The sequence below is a fragment of the Eutrigla gurnardus genome (genome assembly GCF_963514095.1).
Source record: "Eutrigla gurnardus genome assembly, chromosome: 6".
Lineage (NCBI taxonomy): Eukaryota > Metazoa > Chordata > Actinopteri > Perciformes > Triglidae > Eutrigla > Eutrigla gurnardus.
Window position 1 is genome coordinate 23,067,373 of NC_139920.1, and position 24,591 is coordinate 23,091,963.

General features: G+C 43.8%; 1 protein-coding gene across 2 annotated transcripts in view; it reads right to left on the minus strand.

The window, feature by feature from the left end:
* The window catches only part of nr5a2 (nuclear receptor subfamily 5, group A, member 2), a 195,852-nt gene that overhangs the window by 36,862 nt on the left and 134,399 nt on the right, over positions 1-24,591 (minus strand). For both annotated transcript variants that reach the window (XM_084012269.1, XM_084012268.1), the window contains 2 exons: positions 21,600-21,741; positions 13,527-14,236 (listed from right to left, as the gene is read on the minus strand). In XM_084012269.1, coding sequence (XP_083868395.1) covers positions 13,527-14,236; positions 21,600-21,741 — 852 coding nt within the window. The remainder of the gene's footprint in view (positions 1-13,526; positions 14,237-21,599; positions 21,742-24,591) is intronic.

The following is a 24,591-nucleotide window of genomic DNA, read 5'->3' on the forward strand; positions in this document are numbered from 1 at the left end:
AGCTATTGTTTTCAAGATCCCTCAGAAGTGGACTACCAACCCCCCGAATACACACACTACCAACACACACACACACACTTGAAATCTCAGGGCTTAGAGCTAAGAAGCTATCAACTAATTATCAAAAACACAGAGAGGCTCTAATCAATTATTCACATGAACATTAGACCGCTAATACACATACAGCCCAGGGAATGGCATCTCCCAAAAGTAACCCTTCCTCCTCCCTCACTCCGACACAACACACACACACACACACACACACATGCACAACAGACGCAATCATGTCAAGACCTGCTTACTTCCAGGGAGACACACATACAAATGGTTGGCGGTAATATACCTGCACACTTCCACACACTTCCACGTGCAGCCGCCTTCCCGCCACTCCACTCACCGGGAAAATGCACGCCGTCCAAAATGTAAAACGAGTTGAGCAAGTAGACTGTCTACGGTTCCTGGCTGGGAGGTGCTGATCATAGAACTCCTATTGATCCATCAACACCCCCTCCCCTCCTCGTAGACTCCCCGAGCACACACACACACACACACACACACACACACACACACACACACACACACACACACACACACACCCGGAGCTTAATCTACCAGGCGATTCCTGGGCATTAAGCCCCAGCCATTGAATTTTCATACCGCGCAATCATTATTTGAGTTAATGCTGCAATTTATGACCTGGTGTTGGGGTGCGCCGGTGTGAAAGGTAGGTGGAAGGGGGAGGGGGATGTAATATCAGGAGGGGGGTGGGGGGCAGTGTGTATGTATGCAGATTTTCAGTGTGTGTATGTGAGTCGGTTAAAAGTGGGGTTTTTTTGTGTTCACTTTATTATGTAGTTATTATGGCTGCTGGATATGAGTGAGGGAGGATTTATGCGCGTGTGCATGCATGTATGTACACGTGTGTGTGTGTGTTTTTGTGCAATTTGGATGTGTGTGTTTGTGTTTTGCGTGACTTTCGTTGACAGAGGGTTGGAAATGACCCCGTAATTCTTGTCTGGCCGTCTGTCTCCTCTCTTTCTCGTCTTCCTCTTAAAAGACAAAGAGGACAGACTAACAGATACCTCTTCTGTATAATTTAGATCAGTCGAGACAGTCCTCCTTAAGTCTCTCTCACACACACACACACACACGCACACACACGGTTTATGCAATATACCTTAACACCGCTTAGATGACCAAAGCTGTTTTAAAATGCAGAGACTGATGCAGTGATGCTTTCTGTCTGAGAGGACGGGAGACACAGATTCCCATTAGCGTTGGGATGGGTGGGATTTTTTTTTAAAGGGGGGGTTGTGAGGAGGGAGGGGGGGGTAAGGTATTTTTTCTTTTTCTTTTTTCTTTTTTTAGAGCAGACAGCTGTGAATTCACATCCAAAGCGTGGCACAGCTCCAGAGCTCACTGGGATCACAGCCCTTGATGTACAAATTAAATATCTGAATTAGCTAATTGAGCATTTCCGGAGCTCCTGTGATATGTAAACAGTTGGAGTACAAGGGGGAAAGACGAGAAATCAAAACCGCAAACGCCGCAGAACAGATGGAGCTCTGCTTCTCCCTGAAGTGCATCTCCAGACACGTCTGACAGAAAGAAAAAAAAAAAAAAACGCACAACTGCATCTGTATTAGGAGAAAGACGTCTCTCTGTAGCACCGCTGTTACGGTACGAGGCCTAGCTGGTGCCCGTCGGTGGATTGGGGAAGTGCAGTGCAACATGTGGCGTATATAAAACATTGGCCTAAGGGAAGGTGAGACCGCGGCTTGCCACCTGAAAACCTTGTCTTTTTTCTGGTAAAGTTTAACAGCGTTGTCGACACCCCTCTCTCGGCGAGCGCCCCCCCTTTGGTTTATTGCTCGTCATTGTTTGAGCTTGCTTGAAAAGCCTCTTTTCATCCCCCTCTAAGTGGGTGAAATCCTTAAAGAACGCCGGACCTGTGATGCCTATTATTAGTGCCATGCCTTTTATTTCGCATGTATGGAATCATTTACCAGCGGCCCGTGCCAGAGTTTGCAGTCACGGCGCTGTGGGAGGAATAGTAAAAAAAAAAGGAGACTGACAGATTGAGAGGTGAGGAAGAGGTGTGAGAGTAATGAAAAAGTCCTGGTGTAGCGAAAAAAAAAAAAAAAAATATATATATATATATATATAGCAAGGGCAAAATTAAAACCAGCAACACTTAAAGTACGGGATAGGGAACAGGTGTCTTTGTCCTCCTTTGTCGGCTCGGCCGAGGCCGGTTTTCTCTGCTCGGTCGTTTTGTGTTGCGGCACCAATCAAATGTCTTCCCTCGTCGTCACAACACCACCACAGTGTCTAGTGTTACGCCAATGAACATCAGTCATCGCCGTGCAAATTCAATCACCCGCCTTCCCAGTTGAATATAAATACCCCTCCACTCTTTAAGTGTAAAACTAGAAGGCAAGCTGTCGACTCCACTCCACTGTCTTGTCTATTGTCCCCCCTTACCCCCCCGCCCCAAGCTTCCCCACTCCCCTGTCCAGAATAGACAAGCTGTAAATAAGCATCAGAAATAGACATTGGTGGACAACTGTTGACAGCCCGGTGACGGAAGCGGCAGACACCGGCACAACCTTTAGGCAGGCCGGATTACATGCGGATAATTGAGGCCACGCAACGTCGGAAACATAAGAAGCAAAAGGGGGGTTCTTTGTGGGGTTTGTTGTACTTGTTCGGAAAGCCAGTTGTGATTGAGAGACAAAGTCTTTGCCTGAAGAAGTTTGCTTGTTCAGTATCCCTTTAGGATCAACCTGCTCTCGCTACCGACTCGTCAAACTCATTGTTCAGTGGCAACCGAAGTTGTACTGCAAATCCTCCAGTGGGATTAGTGGAGGGGTGGTGGTGGTGTATAGGTCTAACAAACGAAGGACTTTCACCCAGAAGACCGGGGTTTGGGTCCCGTGTGAAGCTTAACGGAAATGTTGACAATTTGTTGGTATTCATGTGAGACCTTGATGAGTTGGATCAGGTAGTGCTGGTCTAAAACAAAAACTACACCAGCCCTTTTTGGATAAGATTGACAACCCTTGGTTAACCTAACTTTCTGTGAAGACGGAAGTTTATTTTGAAAGGACACTCTTGAGCTAACAACCATATATTAACCAAAAAAAAACCACACTAGAGGAACTTGATAATTCTTGCCAGTGCTCAGTTTTCAATTATATTATTCAAACAGAGTATGGGGCTTATAAAGCATTTCTTTATTACGTGACAACCACCAACTCTCGGGTTTCTTATGTCAATGTGAAACCCCTACGATTGGACGTCTTTTTTTTCTTGCAGCTGTCTGTTCATAAATGCTTTCCAAATTGTGTCATTAACAAAGCCCAAATGCAGGCAGGCGAACGGGAGGAAGATAGATTAGCTGACAGGTTTGCATAGTTCTGTGTGGTGAGTTTAGTTTAGAGGTCGAGGGTCGGCGTAAGGCTGCAGCAGCCACACCTCGGCTCCTCTGACCTCCGGGAAACTCTATAACAAGAAGCTATTTAGGAGGAAAAAAAAAAAAAAAGGCCGGCACTTCTGTCTGTATATTCACCACTCGTCTGACAACATATCTACACCACAGATAACGAACCTTTTCTTTTACAAGGATTACTTTGAATTTGTCCTTTTCCTGCTGCAGACTGTGAGCAGCACTTTTTTTTGGGCTTGCATAGTTTCTGATGGGAGGCACTTTGGAACAGTTCCTGCATAAACTAGAAAAAAAAATAGATTTAACACGGCTCATAACTATAAGCACTGCAGAGAGGTGGGGAGGGGAGGGAGAAAAGTTGCTTTGTACTTTGCTGGTGTGTGTAAAGTGTTTGCACGCTGTTGAGTTGATTTGTTCGCAGCCTGGCCAACTAAATCTAAAGTCCCCATATCCACTTTGTGTTTACCCGTTTTCTTTGCCTCTCATTCCCACTTCCTCCCTCTCTCTCTCTCTCTCCCTGCTGATTTGACTGACTTGTCGACCAACTTGCGAAACAACAGCCCTGATAGTTCATGGCCGCTGAGCACCTAGTCGACCTGCGTCACCGTTTTAACAAGCGGCGTGACCTGCCAATAAAAAAGGCTTTTACCCTGATCGTCCTCAAACGAGACTTAAACACAACCTGCTCTTTTCTCCTGCCGAATGCCCAAAGTGCTCGCAAATGCGAATCAGGCCGAGTTAACTTGCTTGAAAATGGGGGTTGGGGGGGGGGGGCTGCAGAAGAAGTGGAGGCAATTTTTTTTTTGCTTTTGCTTATTTCATCAGCAAGTGGTTTTGAAGAGGAGGGCGAAGGTGTAGAAAGGAAGACATAGATGTTAGTTAAACACAAAAAAAATTCCCCAAAATCTCTTCTGCAGGTTTAGGGAGGTGCAGATGCTTGGCTGTCAGCGGCTACGTGTCCAAGTTTACTCCCTTACCTGCACTCACATAGTGGATGAGAAATTCAGTGAAATTTAAAATAAAATTCCTCGAGTGAGGATGAGGAAGCCACGAGGAAGAGAAAACGTTGTTGAGTCCATCATTGCCCGGAGCTCTGTAAACTCATACTTCATGACAGCCTTTCATCCCCCTCATCAAAGCAACAAGTAGATGAGCAGACTTTGGGCATGCTTAAAACCTCATAGCTGCCGCTCCTCCGGGACAGGCGACTTTAAATCTTCTCTTTTAACAAGTTTCCTGTTCTTCCTTCCGCCCCCCCCCCCCCCCCCCACGGTCCCCTAGGGTCGGACCTACGGGACCACTCCTGTATTTGAAAAATAGCTCAGACTTCAACCATCGGGACGTGAAGAGGACATTGGATAATTTGATTTTCAGCGGTCGCCTACAGTCGAACAGCCAAAGTGTGGCAGATACTATTGGAAAATGGAGATTTTAGGAGATGCCAGGAAATAAATACTGATGTATGAGGGGAAAATAATTACACAATACAGTCTTTGCACTAAACACATGTCTGCAATTGCTATCTTCTCATGTTGCACACAGTGGAATCATCGAAGACACATCCAGTATTTACGTTTGTCACCCGTGGGAGCAGGGCCACAAGCTTTCAGGGACACATTAACATCCCTCAGTCCAACCCGTTTAGGTAAAGAACACTTATGTCTGCATCCTGTTATTTATTTTTGTTTTTATTTCACTGACACTGTGTCTTTAAAACGGATCCAAAAAAAGAAATCGACTTTCCCCCCCCCCATTTCATATGGGTAGTATTATTGGGGGGGCGTTTTACAGTATTTATGAAAAAAGAAAGAGTGATGTCTTGCGCAATGGTCAATAATTTATGAATGAAAAGAGGCCTTTGTGAAAAACCCACCACCCCCCCTCCCCTCCTCGTACCCCCCCACCCCCAAACTCCTGCTCCTTCCCAGCGCTACTGATCAAACAGATATTGTTACCACTAAAATAGCAACTTAAAAAAACACACACAGGCGGCCATAAGACCTGCCTGCAGCCTGGGAGGAAGACTGACAGCAGGCGGGGGGCGTGGGGGGGGGGGGGAGGCTGGAGTAAAAGGAAGAAAGAGAGGAAGAAAGAAAGAAAAAAGCCAAATTGAGTGAAAATTTAGACAAGTCTCCTGACTACAACAGAAACAAATCTACAGGCGCGAGTGTGTGTTGGAGGTGGGGGGACAATACTGTATTTGTGCATGTGTGTGTGTTGGGGGGGGGGGCGTGTCATCTATCACTGGACAAATGCTGGGCTGTGGGGGGTGTTGTTGGAAGCGGGGGGTTGTCGGCCAGAATGGTGCTGCTTCTCAAATGAAATAATATATCTTTGAAAGCCTACGCCCCGCACCAGGCCCCGGGCCCATATATCAAGCCCAAGAGCGTCTGGTGGATCCGCTCCAGGCCCATTAACCTTCCACCTGTTCTCCCCCCCTACACCCCCAGCCCCCCCCCCCCCCCCCCCCCCCCTCCACCCAAACCTACCGGTCCTCTTTTCACCCCACCACATCCTCCCTTGTTGTCCTTCACCATGCCCCCTCTCCTCCTCCTCCTCTTGCCCTTGGACGTTGCCTCTAGCAGCCCCCTTGTTCATCTTCCCATTTAACCCCCCCACGCCTTCCTCTCTTCCTCAATTCCCTCTTTTTGTTGTCACTCTCTCACTGTCCTTCATTGTCTTCTTCTTTTATTCTCTCTCTTTCTCTTTCTCCGTCTCTTTCTACCTCTCACGGCCAACTCTTTTTTTGTTCCTTTCTCCCACTTTCTTCAGTTCGATCTCTCTCTCTCTCTCTCTCTCTCTCTCTCTCTCTCTCTCTCTCTCTCTCTCTCTCTCTAACTCCATCTCCGACTCTCTCTTTCTCTCATGGTCACTTTCTCACTCTAAATCATCACTCCGTTTCTCTGTTTCTCTCTCTCTTTCTCTCTCTCGGCCACTCAGTTTCAATCTCGTGTCACACTCTTTTGCTCTCCTCTCTCTCTTTACGCCTGTAACTCATTTAAACTTGTCTCTTTTTCCTGCATCCCTGTCCTTCTCTGTACACTCTTCCTTCCCAACTAAGGTAAAGCAAGCATGCATGCTATGGCGCGCGTGTGTGTGTGTGTGAGATGGGGGGGGGGGGTGCAGCACAGCCTGCCGAATAATTCAAATGCAATGGACCAGGGACACAGTTACAAATCTCTGCCAACTGCGTGCGGCCGCCAACCCCATCACGCTTGCAGTTTGTCAGGATTGGGGTGTCGGGAGGGGAGGTTGTTGCGAGAGGGGGGGGGGGGGGGGGATCGTTGACCTCTATGACAAGACAGACATTGCAGCCTGAGGCTCTGAATCTTTGTGTGTGTGTGTGTGTGTGTGTAAGGTGGTATACCACTTCACAGGGTTCACAGATCACACTTAAAATGGCTTATTAATTTCCACTCAGTGATGAAGTGTGAAAAACAAAAAAGAATAGGTGCAATCAGCGGTCAAAGCAGGGCAGGAACAATGCACCCCCACCTACACACACACACACACACACACACACACACACACGCACACGTTTGTACAAGCACAAACATGCACATACACTTGGTTGCTCCTTGAAAATTAAACTGCTCCTGGATAGGTCATGGAAATAGTGTGTGTGTGTGCGAGCGAGCTAGAGAGAGAGAGAGAGACTAAGACTGTATAGAGAAAGCCTCTCCAGTCTGTACTGGGCGGGCGGTTGTTATAACTATAATTTCACCAAAGTAAATTCATGTAATATTTATGGATGTAGATAGAGGGGGGGGGGGGGTGATATTATGCAGTAGGGCAGAGTGGGGCGCATCAGAGGACCTTACATTATTCACTCAGGTAAATCTATAAGTGGAGAATATTCAGGTGTGAGATGTGAACATCAGCCCCCCCCCCCCCCCCCCCCCCCCCCCCCACCACCCCCCCCACCCCAGGGATCTGTCACACTGCGTGATTGACTGACATGCAGCCGCTTAGAAGAGCCCAAACCAACTGTGTTGTAAATAATTCCACTACTTAAAATGCTCGTGGATTTATGTGAATTTTGTTGAGTTTTTAGGATCCTTTTTTGGAAATTTGAGTTGGAAGAGAATTAATGACCAGGACCTCTTTTTCTGAAAATATTGGACTGCCAGGGATGGCACAGAGAAAATACTGTTTTTAAAAACTCTTCATTTGTTCGAAAAAACTAAATTTGGTTTATTTTAGGCATACAAATAATACAAAAAAAAATATTTTTTTGATGGGGAAAATGCCCATAGGTTAAATTAAGTAAGAAATCAAGAGTGTTTTGATAGTTTAAATATGAAATGTGAAGAGAGAGAGAGGTGGGGATGACATGCATCAGAGGTCTGATGCGAATAATAGAAAATGTCCATGGAAACGTAGGCGTGCAGTCATTTCTACTGTACTAAAATATGATTTAGCCTTTGTTGTGGTGCAGTGTAAACTCCAGTGAAATATTCCCAGTCAGGTTCCATGTTTTACATGCATTACCTCATCCCTTTCCTGCCCTTTTGTCCTTCCTGTTGACATTCTTCAACTCTCATCCCTCTCTCTCTTTGCTTTTTATCCAGCTTTATCCGTCTTTTTTCGTATCCTCCTCTCCTTCATCACATCATTTTGTTTCTATTTTTTCCCCTGCCTTACCTCTTCCTCTTTGTTATTCCCTCTCCTTTTCCTCCCCTCTCCACATTCTTCCTCCACTCGTCTCCCCTCTCTCATCTCCCCTCTTTGTTTCACCTCTGTTCTCCTCGCCTGTCCTTTCCTCTCCCCGGCCATCTGTTTATCCAATATGGCCGTCCCATCTCAGCTGGGAGCTTTCCCAGGGAACAAGACTTCCAATACAGTTCCTCCTCAACTTAATGGCCCTCGGTTCTGCTTTTGCCATTCCCGCTACATGCAGAGAGACAAAACAAAAAAAATGAAAGAGAGAGAGAGAAGCACAAAAACCTGTCTGCCCCCCCCCCCCAAAAAAAAGGTCCCTGGATGACTAAAATAAACAGCGAAGCCACATTTCAAAACGTCACGGCTATTTTCCTCCCTGCTCCACTTTTATCAGGTGGACAGACTAAATGGATGTATAACGTTACATAGCATTACATCGAGACTACATTCTAAACAACATGTCATCTCATTTTACTGTGAAGTAAAAAAGCTATTCCATTTATTGTGCTCTCTCTGCACCAGAACCTAATCTTGCAAACATCGTTCCTGTGTTGAGTTATTAATTGCGGATAGGTTCCAAACTTTTTTGTTGCATCTGTGTTGCACCTGAAATGTGCTTTCTTTAGAGTGTTGCAACTTGGTTTATATAGCTTCAAACTCAAATCAGTCAACTATGGCAGTTCCTCACGGGTGGATCATATGGTGTGGAGGAGCAAAGGTTTCTGTCCAAGCACACGTGATTGCAGTTTTTATGTTCTTTTTGAGGGGAAAAACATCAAGGCTGCAATACTTAAAGATGCACTGAGAAATAAAAAGTAACTGATTTAAGTCGTCTGCATGTCTATGATGTCAGACTGCTTGAATACAACAAGGTCATGTGTGTGTTTTGGGTGTTGTTGAAAGGCATTTTACATTAAAAAATATGATGGGGAAAAAAAAAACCATTAAATCACTATGTGAAGAAAGATAGTCCATGGCAAAACAGTGATGTCAACAGAAGGAAAGAGATTATTATTTATGCTGGAAAGCATGGGTTATTCAATGGAAATTCCACGTGACTATACGTGATAATTATACATGACGGTGTAGCACACACCTTTTGTGTGCTTTGTCTTTACTGTGATGTTGCAGCAACACATCAGATTACTTTAAAGTTACTTCATCAGCCTCTGTATGTTGTGTGTTGACAAAGCTCGCTGTCCCAACACATCCTTTTTTTTATTAAAGGGTGCAGAGAGGAAGGAGGGCGGGTGGGGGAGGGTGGGGTGGTGAAAACGCAGTAGAGCTAGGAAGGTAAGATATAAACATATGAATCATCAATAGTCCCGATTGCCCTGCTACATTCTCCCTGTCATTGTGTTGGTGGTGGGAGTCAGCCAGCCATCCCAACGCTGGAACAATGGAGGAGAGGGCAGCGGTGGACCAGCTACACGCATGAGTCACCGTCACACGCAAACACGCGGTGTGAACACGCACGTGAACACCTCACATTCAGCACAAACAGGAACATTAGAAGAGGTGTTTCTAATGTGTCTGCAACTTTCACACAGAAAGGACCACATCTATTTTTAACCTAAGTTTTATAAATACTGTCAGACCTAAGCTATTTGTTTTTAAATAAAGGATCATTTACCTAAGTTGTCTCTTACAAGGGTAGTTTAATTTTAATATGTATGCAGCAATTTTTGTTAAAATATGTTAATTTACCTACCTCTTTAATTTCACTTGTTTTATTTTTATTTTTAGATGTTTTAATGAGCTCTGGATTATTCTATTAATTGTTTTCCTGCTTCAGAGAAATTCTACATTACTCGGAATGTCTTAGATTTTTCTTTCCTTTTAAAAAAAATTATGCAGGAAGTCGAGACCAACCATTATCAGTAGCTGCCCCTTAAAAAAAAAGGATTTTTGGAGTGGATTTGTCCTTTAACCACGCAAAGTTGCCTTGTTGGCGGTTTGGCACCAGACTGGGTGGAGGGGTTCATTGCAGGACAGAAGAGGATGATGGGAAGGGGAGGGAGGGATGGCAGAGTACCAGCCCTATGCCAGCAAATGTCACTGAGAGACAAACATGCATATCCCGCTTTAATACACACTCATATACTGGATTAAGCACTGATAACTTTCATGTGTAGTATACAAACTATGACACACATCCAAACATTTAAAAATAACTGAATACTGATAAATAAGTATCTGTACTGTCAAAAAAATTATTATAGTATTAGAAACTCTTCAAAAATATTACCAAAGATACCATATATATATATATATATATATATATATATATATATATATTCCATAATAATTCCCTCATCATGCCACTTTGTCACTTTGTCTCTGATCTCCAAAACCAATGCACCAGATATATATATATTTTTTTGTCTTTATCTTATTGGCAATGTGTTAAACCAATCCAAACTGGGATAAGAGCCCACCCCAACTTGGATCTAAGGTGTGAAATAAACGTTCCCCCCACGTCATGCCTCGTTCCCAAAAAGAGGGGGAATAAAAAAGAGAGGCGGCATGCCACGTTGGAAAAGAATGGGGAGAGCTCTTTAGAAGGTATCCTTAATATTTATGAGTCCCGTGACCGAGGCCAACTTATGGAAACTAAATCTTTAAACACTTTTTTTGGCAGACGCCTCACACACACCCTCCCAGCTTGGCTCTATTACCAGAGAAATTCTTTTGTTCTTTACAGTGCTAATAATAGTGAGAGGGCCTGTGCGTTATGTGTCTGTGTCTCAATGTGTGTGTGTGTGTGTGTGTGTGTGTGAGATGAAGGGATGAAGGTGTATTTATAGCTTCCTACAGCGACACACTACTCCTGTGACAAACTTTTAATTCCACTCTGCTTCCTCTCTCTCTGGTTCCGGGCTCAACCTCACGTCTAGAAGTCGGTTCCACATTGGAGGTGTCAAATAGGGCATGCTTTTGCTTTATAACGGAACAATAGAACATTTACCAATGAGAAAATATTTCAACTGTTCTGAAGTCAGTGTAAACTGTCAAAAATGCTAAATAATATCATTTTATCTCGCCTTACATAGATGGGTTATTCTTTGGTTTTAAAAAAAATCTTGGGATTAGTGGTTTGATGCATGTATTAAAAACTGTATGAGGTAACTTAACTTAATTATATTGCTGTAAAATCTCATTCAAACAACTTTATTTATTCAAGTTTTTACCAGATTAGAACTAATTAGCTGTTGGCTCCATTATTTAAGCAAGCAGGACGGTTACAACAGCCAAGGTATCTTTAATAAAACTATCAATCATATATCAATCAATATCACCAATGGGACACACCATCGTAGTATAGATCTGTCATTCCATACAGTAGGACAAGTGTATTCATTTGTTGAGCAGTAAAAGACCATTAGCCTGTATGTAATCCGATGTATGAACACACACACACACACACACACACACACACACACACACACACACACACACACACAAACAAAAGTAGACATTCACTGGGAGATAGAGAAGAGAGGGCAAAGGTCCCAGGTGTGTTTGTCAGTGTAATGTTGTGTTGAACTGCAGCAGCAAACACATAAAAGCGTGCACACACACACACACACACACACACATATTGCACAGCACTTATTATGATTCAGAAATGAAAACAAAGCTGTAAAGCTCAGTTTAAAAAAAACTAAAACTTTGAAAGCAAACACATGCAAACACTTGCTTATTCTCCTCACCATCACCAACACCAAGCTTTGCTCAGCAACCCTCCCAGTAGCTACTAACGAGAAACCAGCAGGATTGTGTGTGTGGGTTGTGTGGAAAAAAGTTTTTTCATTTCCCCTTGTGCTTCAGGTAGACAGCCATTTAAAAATTAATTTATCTCTCTTGTTTAAGTGAATACGACCCCCCCCCCACCCCCCAACCAATGAGCAGGAGAGGGTTTTTTTCCCCTGCATTGAGCTCAGGTCATTTCCTACCTTTTGTAACAGGCACCCGGCTCAATTATTATTAGGCTCCAGCATTATGTGTAGTCATTAGCCAAACATAATGACATTTCATTCAGGCAGCAAATCACACAGTGACAAACACAAGTGGGTGAGATAATTGAATTAGGACGAGGGTGTGAGAAATGGAGAGGTTTCTGAGTGGAGCAGGAATGATCGTTCAAAGTTAATGGGCAAACCACACACAATTATTAGCGGTGGCCACACCTAGCGGCGGGGCCTGTGTGTGTGTGTGTGTGTGTGTGTGTGTGAGTGTGTATGAGTGAAGTACTGCGCACCCCACTCGAATGCAAATATAGATCTCGAAAATGTCAATAGCGGGGGACGGCGGCGTATGCTAAATGTCAACACGTGTTTTTTTCAAGGACTCTTGTCAGCGTTGTAATTGGCTCTGTTTTTAATATTACATTTATTTCATTTGTTATTTTCAAAAAACAACAAAAATAACATGAAATATTCGCATGAATTTTTTTTTTTTTTGCAATAGGGGGCCCGAGCGCCATGAATATGCAGCTGAGCCTTTGGCGATTGCGGTCGTTGAAACAAACAAGACAAAGGGAGTCAAACCAACGGAGGAAGAAAAAACAGGTGAAGCGCAGACTAATCAAACGTCTTTCATGTCGCTCCGAAACATTAACCTTCATTCAGAAGCAAATAAAGCTGCGAGCGCACAAACCCTCCCTTGGGCTCCATGATGAATAAGTGGGAAATTAGCACTTTTTTTTTTTACAGCGAGGCGTTCGGCGGATGGTTACTTTCTGGTCAGGTGGGGAATCGACCGTGCTGAATGTCTATCACAAATAACTTTGTAGTAAACCTTCCACCATTGTGACTCTTTCCTCTGTTATATGGTAAGCTCTCTTGAGTTTTTTTTACCCATATGCTAATAGCCAATATCTCCTTTCATCACACAGCGTGGGTCCACTTAGATCTGAGGAATTTCAAGGGGGAGATGGGCAGTATGCAGTTCACATAAAATTCACACACAGACTAGGACCCTGTTAGTCGGAACAAAGTGCCTGGAGCTTATAGTTTTTAGCCTAAAATGTGTCTCACACAGGGTAAATGTGGCTGGCTGCTGTATTTTGATCAGGCGTTGGGACAGACAGCGGTGGCAGCTAGGAGCAGACCCCCCCTCCCGTCCATTGTACTCTGCATTAGTGTTGAGCCAGTGCATAAAGGAGGAAGATTAAAGGCCTATTGAAGATAAGGGGTTGATCAGATGATGTTCATGAACTGTAGAAAGTACTGCCAATTAATGGTAACAACATGATGTAAGATTGAGCATTGAAACTAAAGGCAGGATCATTTATAAAAAAGGCCTGCGGAGTGACTGGAATAAAAGCTTAAATAGGACTATGCTCACAATCGAACGGAGTGGTGGCCAGAAACAAAGAATTCCCTCCCGTCACATGACCCCATGCGTAACTCACCTTGAGTTCACGGAAGAAGATGCTGCTTCGCGCCCACTCCACGATGGAGAAGAGTGTCTGGTCGGCCATCTTGCACATGAGGCCGAAGGTGTTGAGCTTCTCGTGTTTGCCCCTGCTGGCCTGCTCCTGCTGCAGGTAGGCCATGATCTTGGCCTGGACCTGCGGCTCGTCCGGCTCGCACTTGAGCAGCTCCACGATCAAGTGGGGGAAGCTGGGCGGTGAGCCCGTCTGGTAGGCGTCAACGTAGGCGTAGCCCATGATGGACTCCGGCGAGCTGGTGTACGGGTCTGGGTACTCGGACTTGATGGTACGTGTGCCCTGGAAGTGTCCGTAGGCCGCCTGGTAGCCCTGCAGGCTGCCGGCGTGCGGCGGCATCGCCATGCTCACCGGCGAGGTGACGAACGGACTGCGGTCGTAGTCTGTAGGGGGGAGGGCGGTGGCGTGGTGGTGATGGTGGTGGTGGTGAGCGGCGTGGTGGTGGCCCGGGTGGTGGGTCAGCGGGAGGCCCTTGGAGGCGGCCGAGTGGATGTTCTGGATGGCCGAGGAGATGGTGAGGTCGGTGGGCACGGCTTGCATCACCTGAGTCATGGCCTCGATCTTCAGGCCGTTGGCTCGGATCAGCGCCTTCTTCTGCTGCTTGAGGGCCCGGTCACGTTTGTACATCGGGCCGAACTTGTTGCGACCGCCACGCATGCGGTCCGCCCGCACAGCTGACAATGATGGAAAAGGAGACAAGAAGGAAGAAGGCTATATTAGCTACTAGAATGCTACTCCCACTAAAATCATCTAGAACAGAGGTCTTCAACATTTTCAGGCCAAGGACCCACAAGGCTTATAGAGACCTGGTGGAGGGACCCCCTATTGTGTTCCTTATTAAGGCAGGTCAATAATTAATGTGTAGTGCAGCCTATGGTGCCATGTATAACAGTACTTTGTAATGATGTTAATGCTAAGCCATTCTATTTTGGAATTTCTACATCACAATTTCTCAACATAATATTAAGCAAACAGGGAGATCTATATTTGCTTAATATAGGCTGTATTCATCTTAAGGTGTATTTTTGGACATATTTACATTTTTGGAAGAAAAAAGTTTGGGATCAAATCATTTCGGGGACCTCTTACAGTAACTCTGCGGACCCTCTAGGGGTCCCGTACCCCCCTGTTGAAGATCTCTGCTCTAGAATTCAACACTTAAAGCATGGATTTATGGAAGCGAACTCCCACAACCTGTATGTAGGCCAAAGGTTTTTCCCTGTGGGTGATTACACTTGACATCTTACCTGTTGACTTGTAAACCCCCCACTGGTCTGACAGATAAGTGCAGTTACACATTGACTAGAGACGCCAAACTTCTGTGAGCCGCTTCTGTGATGAAGTGATCATTGTACAGCTGGCTATCTCGCTCTGCCACTCAGGGAAACGCACACTTCAAAAAGCTTGATATAAAGACAAAATGTTTTAAAATAATATATTATGCAATATTTAAAAAGCATTCAAAATGTCACCATCCATTAGCAGATTTTTTCTTTACAAAACAAACCCTCAAAAGGCTGAATAGGCCGGACATTCAGCACATTATTTTTTCCTTTTCTTTCCTGATGAACCGAACACGATGGCCCCTGCCTCCCCCCCTCCGAGTGCAGCATCCTGTGGCGAGGATCACAACGAGTCTGTGCCGTCAGTATTTCTAATGAACGAGCCGGGGCGCACACGGCGGACTAGTACGATGGGGGCCATGTGTGATCTGGCTCGACTGCTGCTGCCACGGGGAAGCTGCTCTGCCGTCTCCCAGTCGGGGGGCCGCTGGTGTTAATTATTCATACTTAATTACCTCTTACTCTTGACGAGGCTCGCCGAAGCCCAGCGTGCAGCGAACAAGCGGCCGTCTGGGAGGCGATGCAACAGTAAAAAAAAAAAAAAAAAACACTCACTAATGCATCTACTGTGGACTATTAGAGACTTGTTTTCGCTGTGTTCAATAAAAAAAAGAACACACATGTTTAACTGTATGTTTAACTATATATGCAAATTGCATGTACGTTTGCCCCGATCATACGCAGATAACGAGTCGGGGGCTGAGTCCACTCCGGCTCCCGATGTCGTGATGGATGAATGAAAGAACAGAAGAAGAAAATTGAAGAGGGGGTGTGGAGAGGGCGGGTGGGGGGTCGGAGTTTGGGGGGTGAGGACGGGGGCCTTCACACACACACACACTTGCATACTCCGTGCTGCCTTGGGAGTGATTTTAATGACCTCCGTCACAAAAGTGTCTGTCACTGATCTGAGCCGAGAGGAGAGACACACACACACACACACACACACACACACACACACACACACACACACTCGCCCCCACATGCTCTTTCTCGTACACTCTTAGAGAAAACACACACACATGCGCCCATGGAAATGATCACGCACTGGTCCGGCTCACACAGAGAGAGAGATGGTAGCCAGCCAGACACTACACCACATAGGAGCCCCCCCGACGGCTCAAATGCTATCCAATTCACATAGTGATTTCACACACACACACACATACACGGCCATTCCCCGACATGCTTGAGGTCAACTCCGGTGCCCACCTCAACGAGACTCTGGGATTATCATGACCGTTAAAAAATTGATCACACAAAAAAAAATAGAGAGAAGAAGGAATCGCGAGCCGTCAAATGTATCCATTATACATTATTGTAGGGCGACTTTAACTATTAATGATTCCTCCACAACAGTGTAATTAATGAGCTGAGAAACTAATAGTTGGCCCTACTGGGAAAACAAAATTAAGCCCCCAGACTGCCTTCTTCTAGCCTGCCTCGGACCCCGGGACCCACATCGCATCATGAATATCAGGATTGGGCGGTGTAGGTCTCAACCCCCCCCCCCCCCCCCCCCCCCCCCCCTCCACACACACACACACACACACGTACAGACACACACACATTCTTTGTCTCTAATTAAACAAGGTGATTTGCATGCATGTAAAACAGATTAATATGGAAGGGGGAGGGGCAGAGGGGAGCAGGACAGCGTGTGGGGGGAGAAGGTGGAAAGATAATGGGGTTTAGATGCAGCAGCGTTGAGCTTAAGAAAACCAAAAGTTCCCCTGTAACTCCAGAAGGTTACAGGGCTGGGAAGAATAGAAGTAAGTAGTAATTTGTTCATGCCAAAAAAAAAGGAAATTCAATTACCACTTTGTTTTTCTAACATTTTAAAAAAACAAAGCAGCAACTGAATTTTCCCTTTTCATAAAAGCTTGTGTGTGTGGGTTCCAGACTTAAACTCACTGGTAGGTTTCTGTGGTGCCTAGAAAAGTGATGCGTTTGATGTTTGTGGGTTTTTTGTCTGGCACAAACAACACAAACAAATAGTCGAGGCTGACAGCTACTACTGCTGAACAGGCAAACACCAAACACAGTCAACTGTTGGAATAAACATGCAAAAAAAGTTCGGCACACTCCGCTTGATCGACAGGAGCAGCTATGAGCACTTAGCTCAGTGCAAAGTTACAGGCTCTACAAGACTAAAAAAATGGGAAAAATATTGAAAATGTATATAAAATGAATATATAAGAAAAGAAAGCCGACCAACATTTTGAATATATGAGAAGAAACTTCCATTTGTGTGAAAAGGATCTGCTTTGAGGCTATTGTGGGTTAGCAGTGAGGCTTTGGGACTGAAGCCAGGCTGAAAAGGCTAAAAGGCTGACACTGTCTTCCACTCTGAATTTCCTCGACTTACTGTCTAAGAGCACAGCGACACAAAAACACACACACACACACACACACACACACACACACAGATTCAGAAACTGACCTGACCAAAAAAACCTGTTCTTCCTTCCCCCAAACGTCCGTGTACACACACCATCTCAAACGTGTACAAACACAAACAAACAGCACACACACACATTTCTCTCCACACACACTATAACCCATCACACACACACACACACACACACACACACACACACACACACACACACACACAGAGCCCTCAGCACTTATATCCTCTGATTTATGGTTGTTTAATATACAGGAATATTAAGCGTGCGTAGGTGAGGATCCCTGTCGGCCGCCAGCATATTAATGGGTCCTGCGGAACCTTGCTGACACCCTGTTTGTCATGTCGGGGGCCCCGGCCCCTGCTCCTGGATGCGCCCTATCCCATGCACACACATGAATACCTATGATACCTATGCATAAGTAATGGGACAGCTCCCCGGGCTTCCAGTGCAGGTACCGGGAGGCTGATGGAAGACAAATCAGAGCGAGAAAGATGGAGACGGTGGGGAGGGGAGGGGGGATAAGAAGCGGCGCGAGAGAGGAGAGAGATAGCATGAGGAATATACAAACGCTCGGATTGTGTCGCTAATTTGTGCTGAATGGCTCGTTAACGTTTTGTAGTAATTCAATTTAGATTTGATCAAAAAGGAAAAAATGTAAAATAAAAATTGCTGGAGAAAGTGATACCCAAGTATCTGTTCAGCGATGTAAGTGGGAGCAAAAAGTCCAATAAAATGTAATTGATTTTTTTTTTTTAAGACTACTTTTAGAGTTGAATCAAGTTTAGATTCAACACACAAAAATAAAAAATAAAATATATATATTGTCCTGCATTCAGCATGTAAAAACTATAAAAGAACCAGACGGTAAAATAACCAGTATTTATCAGTGGAGGAAACAAATTGCATTCTGTTCTGTTTTTGTTTAAATATTTTAATCATATTCATATGTCATGTGGTACCTGCCATCGCCTTAAATGTTTAAATTGTTATTTAAAATAAAAATGATGGACCTTCTGCTTCATCCAGTAGTGTACGGTGGAGACAGAGTGTACAAACACCAGTGTTCCGCTCCGTCTTTACGATGATACATAAGTGAAGGAGATATTAGGCAGCTCAGTGAAGCGTGTGATGCGAGGCAACTTCTAGCGAGCATAAAAAAAAGAAAACCATGCCAGTGGGAGCTGTTCAGATACGGCACGCTTCATCAGCTTCGGTGAATGACGTGCTAATGGGTCAGACCTTAGTGGGATGTGGCTTTATTTGTTGCTTTTTCTCAATGAGTCAACACTGAGAGCTAAGATGCTACAATGCATTCCAAGAAGCAGTTTTTTACATTTTTTACAGTGTGTGTTTGTGAGGCTAAAAGACTGTGACCAGACTCCAACATCATTGTGTGTATAGATAATACCGGTGGTAGCGTTCTCTCAGCGTTGTGCCCGTCTGCCATTTAACCTTGTTCACCAATGTTGTGAAACATTAACGCATGCAAATACGGACTTCTTTACTGCCACCACCCTCGCAGTCGGTTTGCAGACTCATCAACAAACAGGAAAGTCATTGAGCAACTCACACACCAGAAAAGGTAAAAAAGTAAACAGCTGCGGAAATTCACCCTGTGAGTTAACTTTAAAACGTTCGTGTCCGCATTCAGTCTCCATATCCTGAGATCACATGTTGCTGCGAGCCGCTGCGTAATGGTATGAAGAGACTGCCATAACATGACCCCAAACCTCTTCTTTCCTTTTTTACCGCTGTTGTGCACACTTTTCTTTTTTTTTTTAAGATCAAATGACAGCTTCTTCCTCTTGCCTGTGGCCTTCTGAACACCTTTTTGGGTTTTCTCATGAATATATGTATGTGTTTACCAGGGCGAGCTCTAAGTGTGTGTGTGTGTGTGTGTGTGTGTGTGTGTGTGTGTGTGTGTGTGTGTGCTGAGGGGTGTCAGCCTTTCTGTATGGGACGTCTTTACTGGTTGTGGCAGGAGTCGCCCACCGGAGCTTCTAGCCCCTGACAAGAGTGCTGCGGGGCCCGTCTTGCCCCCGAGCTGAAAGTTACCGCCAGCAAAACAAATCAACCCCCACCCTCCCCCCTCCCCACCCGTGTCAGCTGGAAAATGACAGGCCGGGACATTCTGCCCAGCGGCCATTCACAATTAACAGCAATTAATTACACCACAAATGGCAGCAAGAGGGAGAAGAAGCCTCCGGAAAGATTTTAGTTAGGCTGTCTTTGCTCTACTTTCCTCCCTCCCAGGGTCTTATTTCTTGAACTTTTTTCTTATTTTACAATCGTATGTGATCATTCCGGGAGTCTGGGGATTTTTAATTTGGTTGAAATTACAAATGTGTGAAGAATTCTGCTACAATATTATACTGAAACCGTATGAATATCAACAGGCACTCTTATTAAAAGGCTACACAAAGTAAAATTACAGTGTTTTTTTTTTTTTAAAGGTCAGTATTGTAACAGCCTCTTGGTTAACAAAATGATAACTCTTACCATTTTGAATCCCCTATTTCACACATACTGAAAGGTGACCTTCAGGTTTTCCAAAATTAGCAATTTCGGAATAAAACTTCGTCAACTCGCGTGTGGAAAAAAGAGTTGCCTTTAAATATTATCTTTGACCAACGGAAGAATGTTTCGTGCGCCGCTGTCCTGTCACTTCTGGGATAGCCGTGTTTGAACAAGCTCCTGAGCCACGTTCAAATTAAACAAAGAGGCCTCAAAAAACGGCCCGGCCAAAAGTATCATCATTACCATTCTCGTCCCGTCGCCAAGTTTAATATTTTATCTATTACTCTGTCTGGCAAGTTTAAGTGTACAGCAGCTACAAGATACCCCCTAACTCCCCCTGACCCCCATCTAAAATACTAATAAGCAATGCTGGATTTCAACGCTTCGGTTGTAATGAAAGGTTTCACTTGACAAAGTTTCTCCGTATACATTCGCGAGAACAGATATTACTGAGATGTTCATTGTTAAATGTTTAAATAAATAGAATGTTCTCCTTCCATACGGGCAATTATGGTGTCAGAGCAGATATCAACCTTCTCCTAAATGGTGGACATGTCAATTTGGAAGGAAACTATTCACATGCAAATTGATCGCGGAAGAATATTTTCACTTACGGGTCCAAAAAAAAAAAAAAAGTGAATGTGCCACGATTCACTGTTACTCTGTCATTTCACTCTGTGGAAGTCCAGAAGCAAATCTAAGCTGCTGCGTGTGTTTTTTTTATATTATATCCCTCCCCAACTTTCACTAACAGTAATTGCAAACAGGCATCTTATCTTGAAAAATATATAATGTAGCACACGGAAAACTAACTCGATTTGCTTTTCCACTGCTGCAGATGCACACTGCAAGTCCTGTGTGTGTGTGTGTGTGTGTGTGTGCGCTATGAAACCCAAGAATAAACAACATCTGTGGTAAACTATTCATGAAATTGTATGAAGAAAAAAAACAGTACTATGAATGTTAACTATAATAAAAAAAGAAAAATATTCTCCCAGATTAAAATATAATATTAAAACTCTTCTGGTGAAAGTGAGCCTGGAGGCAATCTTGTGCGTCTGGCAGCCTAGATGCCTTCTGGTTACTCAAGTATGTACTTTAAGTACTTTAAGTACACATTTGAGTTATTTGCTCGATCAGTTCTACGTTATCCTTTTTCTACAGTTAGGAGAAAATATATGATACTTTTCACTCCAATGCATTCACCTGACATCTAAGTTACTACAGCTGTTACTTTATAAGCTTTTACAAATAAAACATTTGATTAGAGTATACAATATAATGCACTTATAATGCTCTTATAGATAAAAGTAATTAAAGTCAAATTCACCTCAACCACCTACAACAGTAAAATTGTATGTGTGTAAGATATTAACACATCAGCAATAATTGAATAATATAATATATAATAAGATATCATATCATTGACTTTTACATACGTCATTTTGATCCTTTCACGAAAGTAAAGGCTACAAGTCCTTCAATACTAATAACACCGTCTGCTCTGTCTGAGAGCCTTTGAGCAAGACATTGCAAACAAACAAAAATAGTGTCAACTATCATCCTGTTTTGAAGAACCCCAAACTTTTGACGGCTGCACATTATCTATCCACAATCGTTGCCCTTTGGAACACCGTTGAACATTGCTCCCCGGGTTAAAAAAACTCACATTTTCAAAACAATACATTACAAAAGCCAACACCATGGAGCAAAGAGCCGAAACGCCCACCACAAGTGTAGAAAATGTAAGAAAGCGGTTGCAGTACCTTCTAGCTTCATGCCGACGGTGAGGCACTTCTGGAAGCGGCAGTACGGGCAGCGCTTCCTCTGGGTCTTGTCTATCTGGCAGCTCTGGTTCTCTATACATGTGTAGCGTTTGTTGTTCTGGACGGTGCGCTTGAAGAAGCCCTGCGGAGAGAACCAATTAAGACGTCAACCCGCGTGACCCCTGCAATGCGATGGTAATTGGCCCATTCACACTCCCAGACAGATGGAGAGGGACAGGCTAAACACACACACACACAGAGAGAGAGAGAGACAGAGGGCGAAGTTCGGCTTTCCACACACATGCAGACGAAAGCAGGGCATGAATACACACTTCTTCAAGTTTTATTTTTTTATTGTTTTATAAAAATTATAGTCTTTGTAATACTTTTGATTAAGTCGTGCAATGAGGTTTTATGCATTGTTGTGCCTTCATTTAAATCAGCAACCCGCCTCACTCATGAAGTCATTCATAAATGATATGAAATCTAATTTTTCTGTCCCTTCAAAATGACATCGCTATTCTCAGTATTATATAAATATCTCAATATATTCATGTAAAGACTGTGGAATTTACGGGGGAAGCATATTTTCAACTCTCCACTTAATTATTGAAAAATATGAGTGCAGGAGTCCAAAAAATCCAATAAATTATATCCATAATTCACAGTTCCGGGATTACAGAGATTCATACCTGCAACATGGAATTAATTATAGGCAGCGGCAGTGGAAATCAAACGGAGGGGGAGATGGTATTAACGTATTCCAGATCCATAACCTAGGAGGAGAATCCTTAAACCCAGTCTTTAAAAAAATATATATAAAAGAATGTGTGCTGTCAATATCGCACCAAACACAAAATTAATTGACAATCTGCATTGCCTGATCCGTCCCAAAAAGTGTAAAAATAAATAAATAAATCCGCCGCACTCGGTTTTTTGGATTATCGACTTCTCAATGCTAAAAAATCCATCCTTCAAAGAGAACTTTCTCTCCAATTTTCCATTTAGTGCACAACATGCGCTATAAATATCTGAACCAAACTGGATCCTCACATGCTTTGAAAGAAAACCACGCAACATCACGTCTTGGAGATTAAGCGGACAACATCGCTGCAAAGCTTTCACTTGACCGGCAGAAAAGGAGCTCGTCAAGACTCATTTTTATTCGCAAAGGCGTTTTGCTTGCCTATTTCTGTTGCCATTAGCAATAGCAACCTGTCTGATTTAAAGTCCGTAATCATCATAATAATCTGAAATGGTGTAAATTAGACACAAGATGTTCATAAAAGTAATCGATAAATTATCTGACTAACTGGGTATTTCTAACCATGTCAACCAGAAAGTCCCAAAAAAAAAAAAAAAATCTGAAAGAAAATGATTCACCATCTCCACTTCATCTCCACGGACCCCCGTCTCCCATGCTCTTTGAAATAAAAACAGCTTTGCTAATATTTATTTCCCTTAAACTTCTGCAGATCTTATTAATATATATTGATATGCACCACTTTGTACTTTGGCTCTGACCGTGACCTTCTTCCTCGCTGCTTGTGAAGCCAGTATTTTAGGACTATTCTGCTCTCTCAGTCTCCCAAAAATAAGCATGCTGGGAAATAAACCTCTTTGTGCAGGACCGTGAAGCCCTCCTTTTCAGCTCGTTGTTGTCATTCTGGCAGGTACGATGTGGTGCTACATTTACTTTTATGTGTGTAGTACACACATACTAACTAACACTGTGTGTGTGTGTGTGTCTGCCCAAAACTAGCATTCCCCTGACCCTGATAACAAATGTGTCCTGTTCACAGCTGAGTTTTTTGTGGGGGGGTTGAAGGTATTTCCAAAATTAGATAAAAATGAATCCTACTTTGGTAGTGCATCAAACAAGCTGAAGCAATTTTCATGTTAATAACTGCTGTGTTTTTTTCTTTTTTTCCAACACAGTCCAGAGAGGAACCTCCATTATTACACTGGGGGTATAAATCGCAGCGCCTGGCTTGATAGCAACGTATTTAATACCAAAAATGAGTCTGTAACATACAACCATGCTACATCAGTCCAGCTCTCATGCTTTCACAGAATAGACCTGCCTGCATTTCTGTTTTAGAGCTAATCAATGATGAGCTGCAGGTAATTATCAATACCATTCATGTTTCAAGAGGAATATGCAGCACTTAAAAAAGACTTCTTCATCTACAAACCTGCACACACACACACACACACACACACACACACACACACACACACACACACACACACACACACACGAAGCTTTTCAACTAAACCTGGAAATGTGTTTGTGTGTTGCCTCTCCAAACACCAGCTTGTGCTGAGATGCCACTGACGTCTCCCTTCAAGCAAGTTCTTAGCATCTCAAGGTCAAAATATGGGATAAAATCTATAACATCTGCTTTGAATAATGACCACATAGGCAAGAAATGCCCGCCGCTGCCGCTTCATCAATACTTGCGAGCGGCATTTTTTTTTTTTTTTTTTTAACACAGAGACAGTTTGTCTTAGCTTAATTTTGTGCTGACAGCTTTACTGAGCTAAAAAAAAACAAAAAAAAACTTGGGGTTGAAGCCTATTAGCTGGGCGTTGAGGAGAGTGGAGATAGACAGAAAGGGGGACAAACAGGTTGTTGATGGAGCTCCAAAAATATAATAGCAGCGAGAGTTTGCTCTGCTGCAGCCGCGTTATTAACCCGCGTATGGAAACGCTCGACTGCCAGACAATGTTGCCGTTTCCTTAATGAACTCGTGATGAGTGGAGAGAGACGGTGTTATTGTTGCTTCCTGGGTTAACCCCCCCCCCCCCCACACACACACACACACACCTCCTGTGTTCGCTGGTTGCAAAAGTGACAAAAAAAACAAACATTTTGAAATGCTGTTTCTTTTCCACCGCTTTCTAAAAGCCTCCGACACTCACAGGAAAAGTTTGTTAAATGAATTGTCACAACAATATTTGACCCCTTGACCCTTCACCTTTGGTTTCC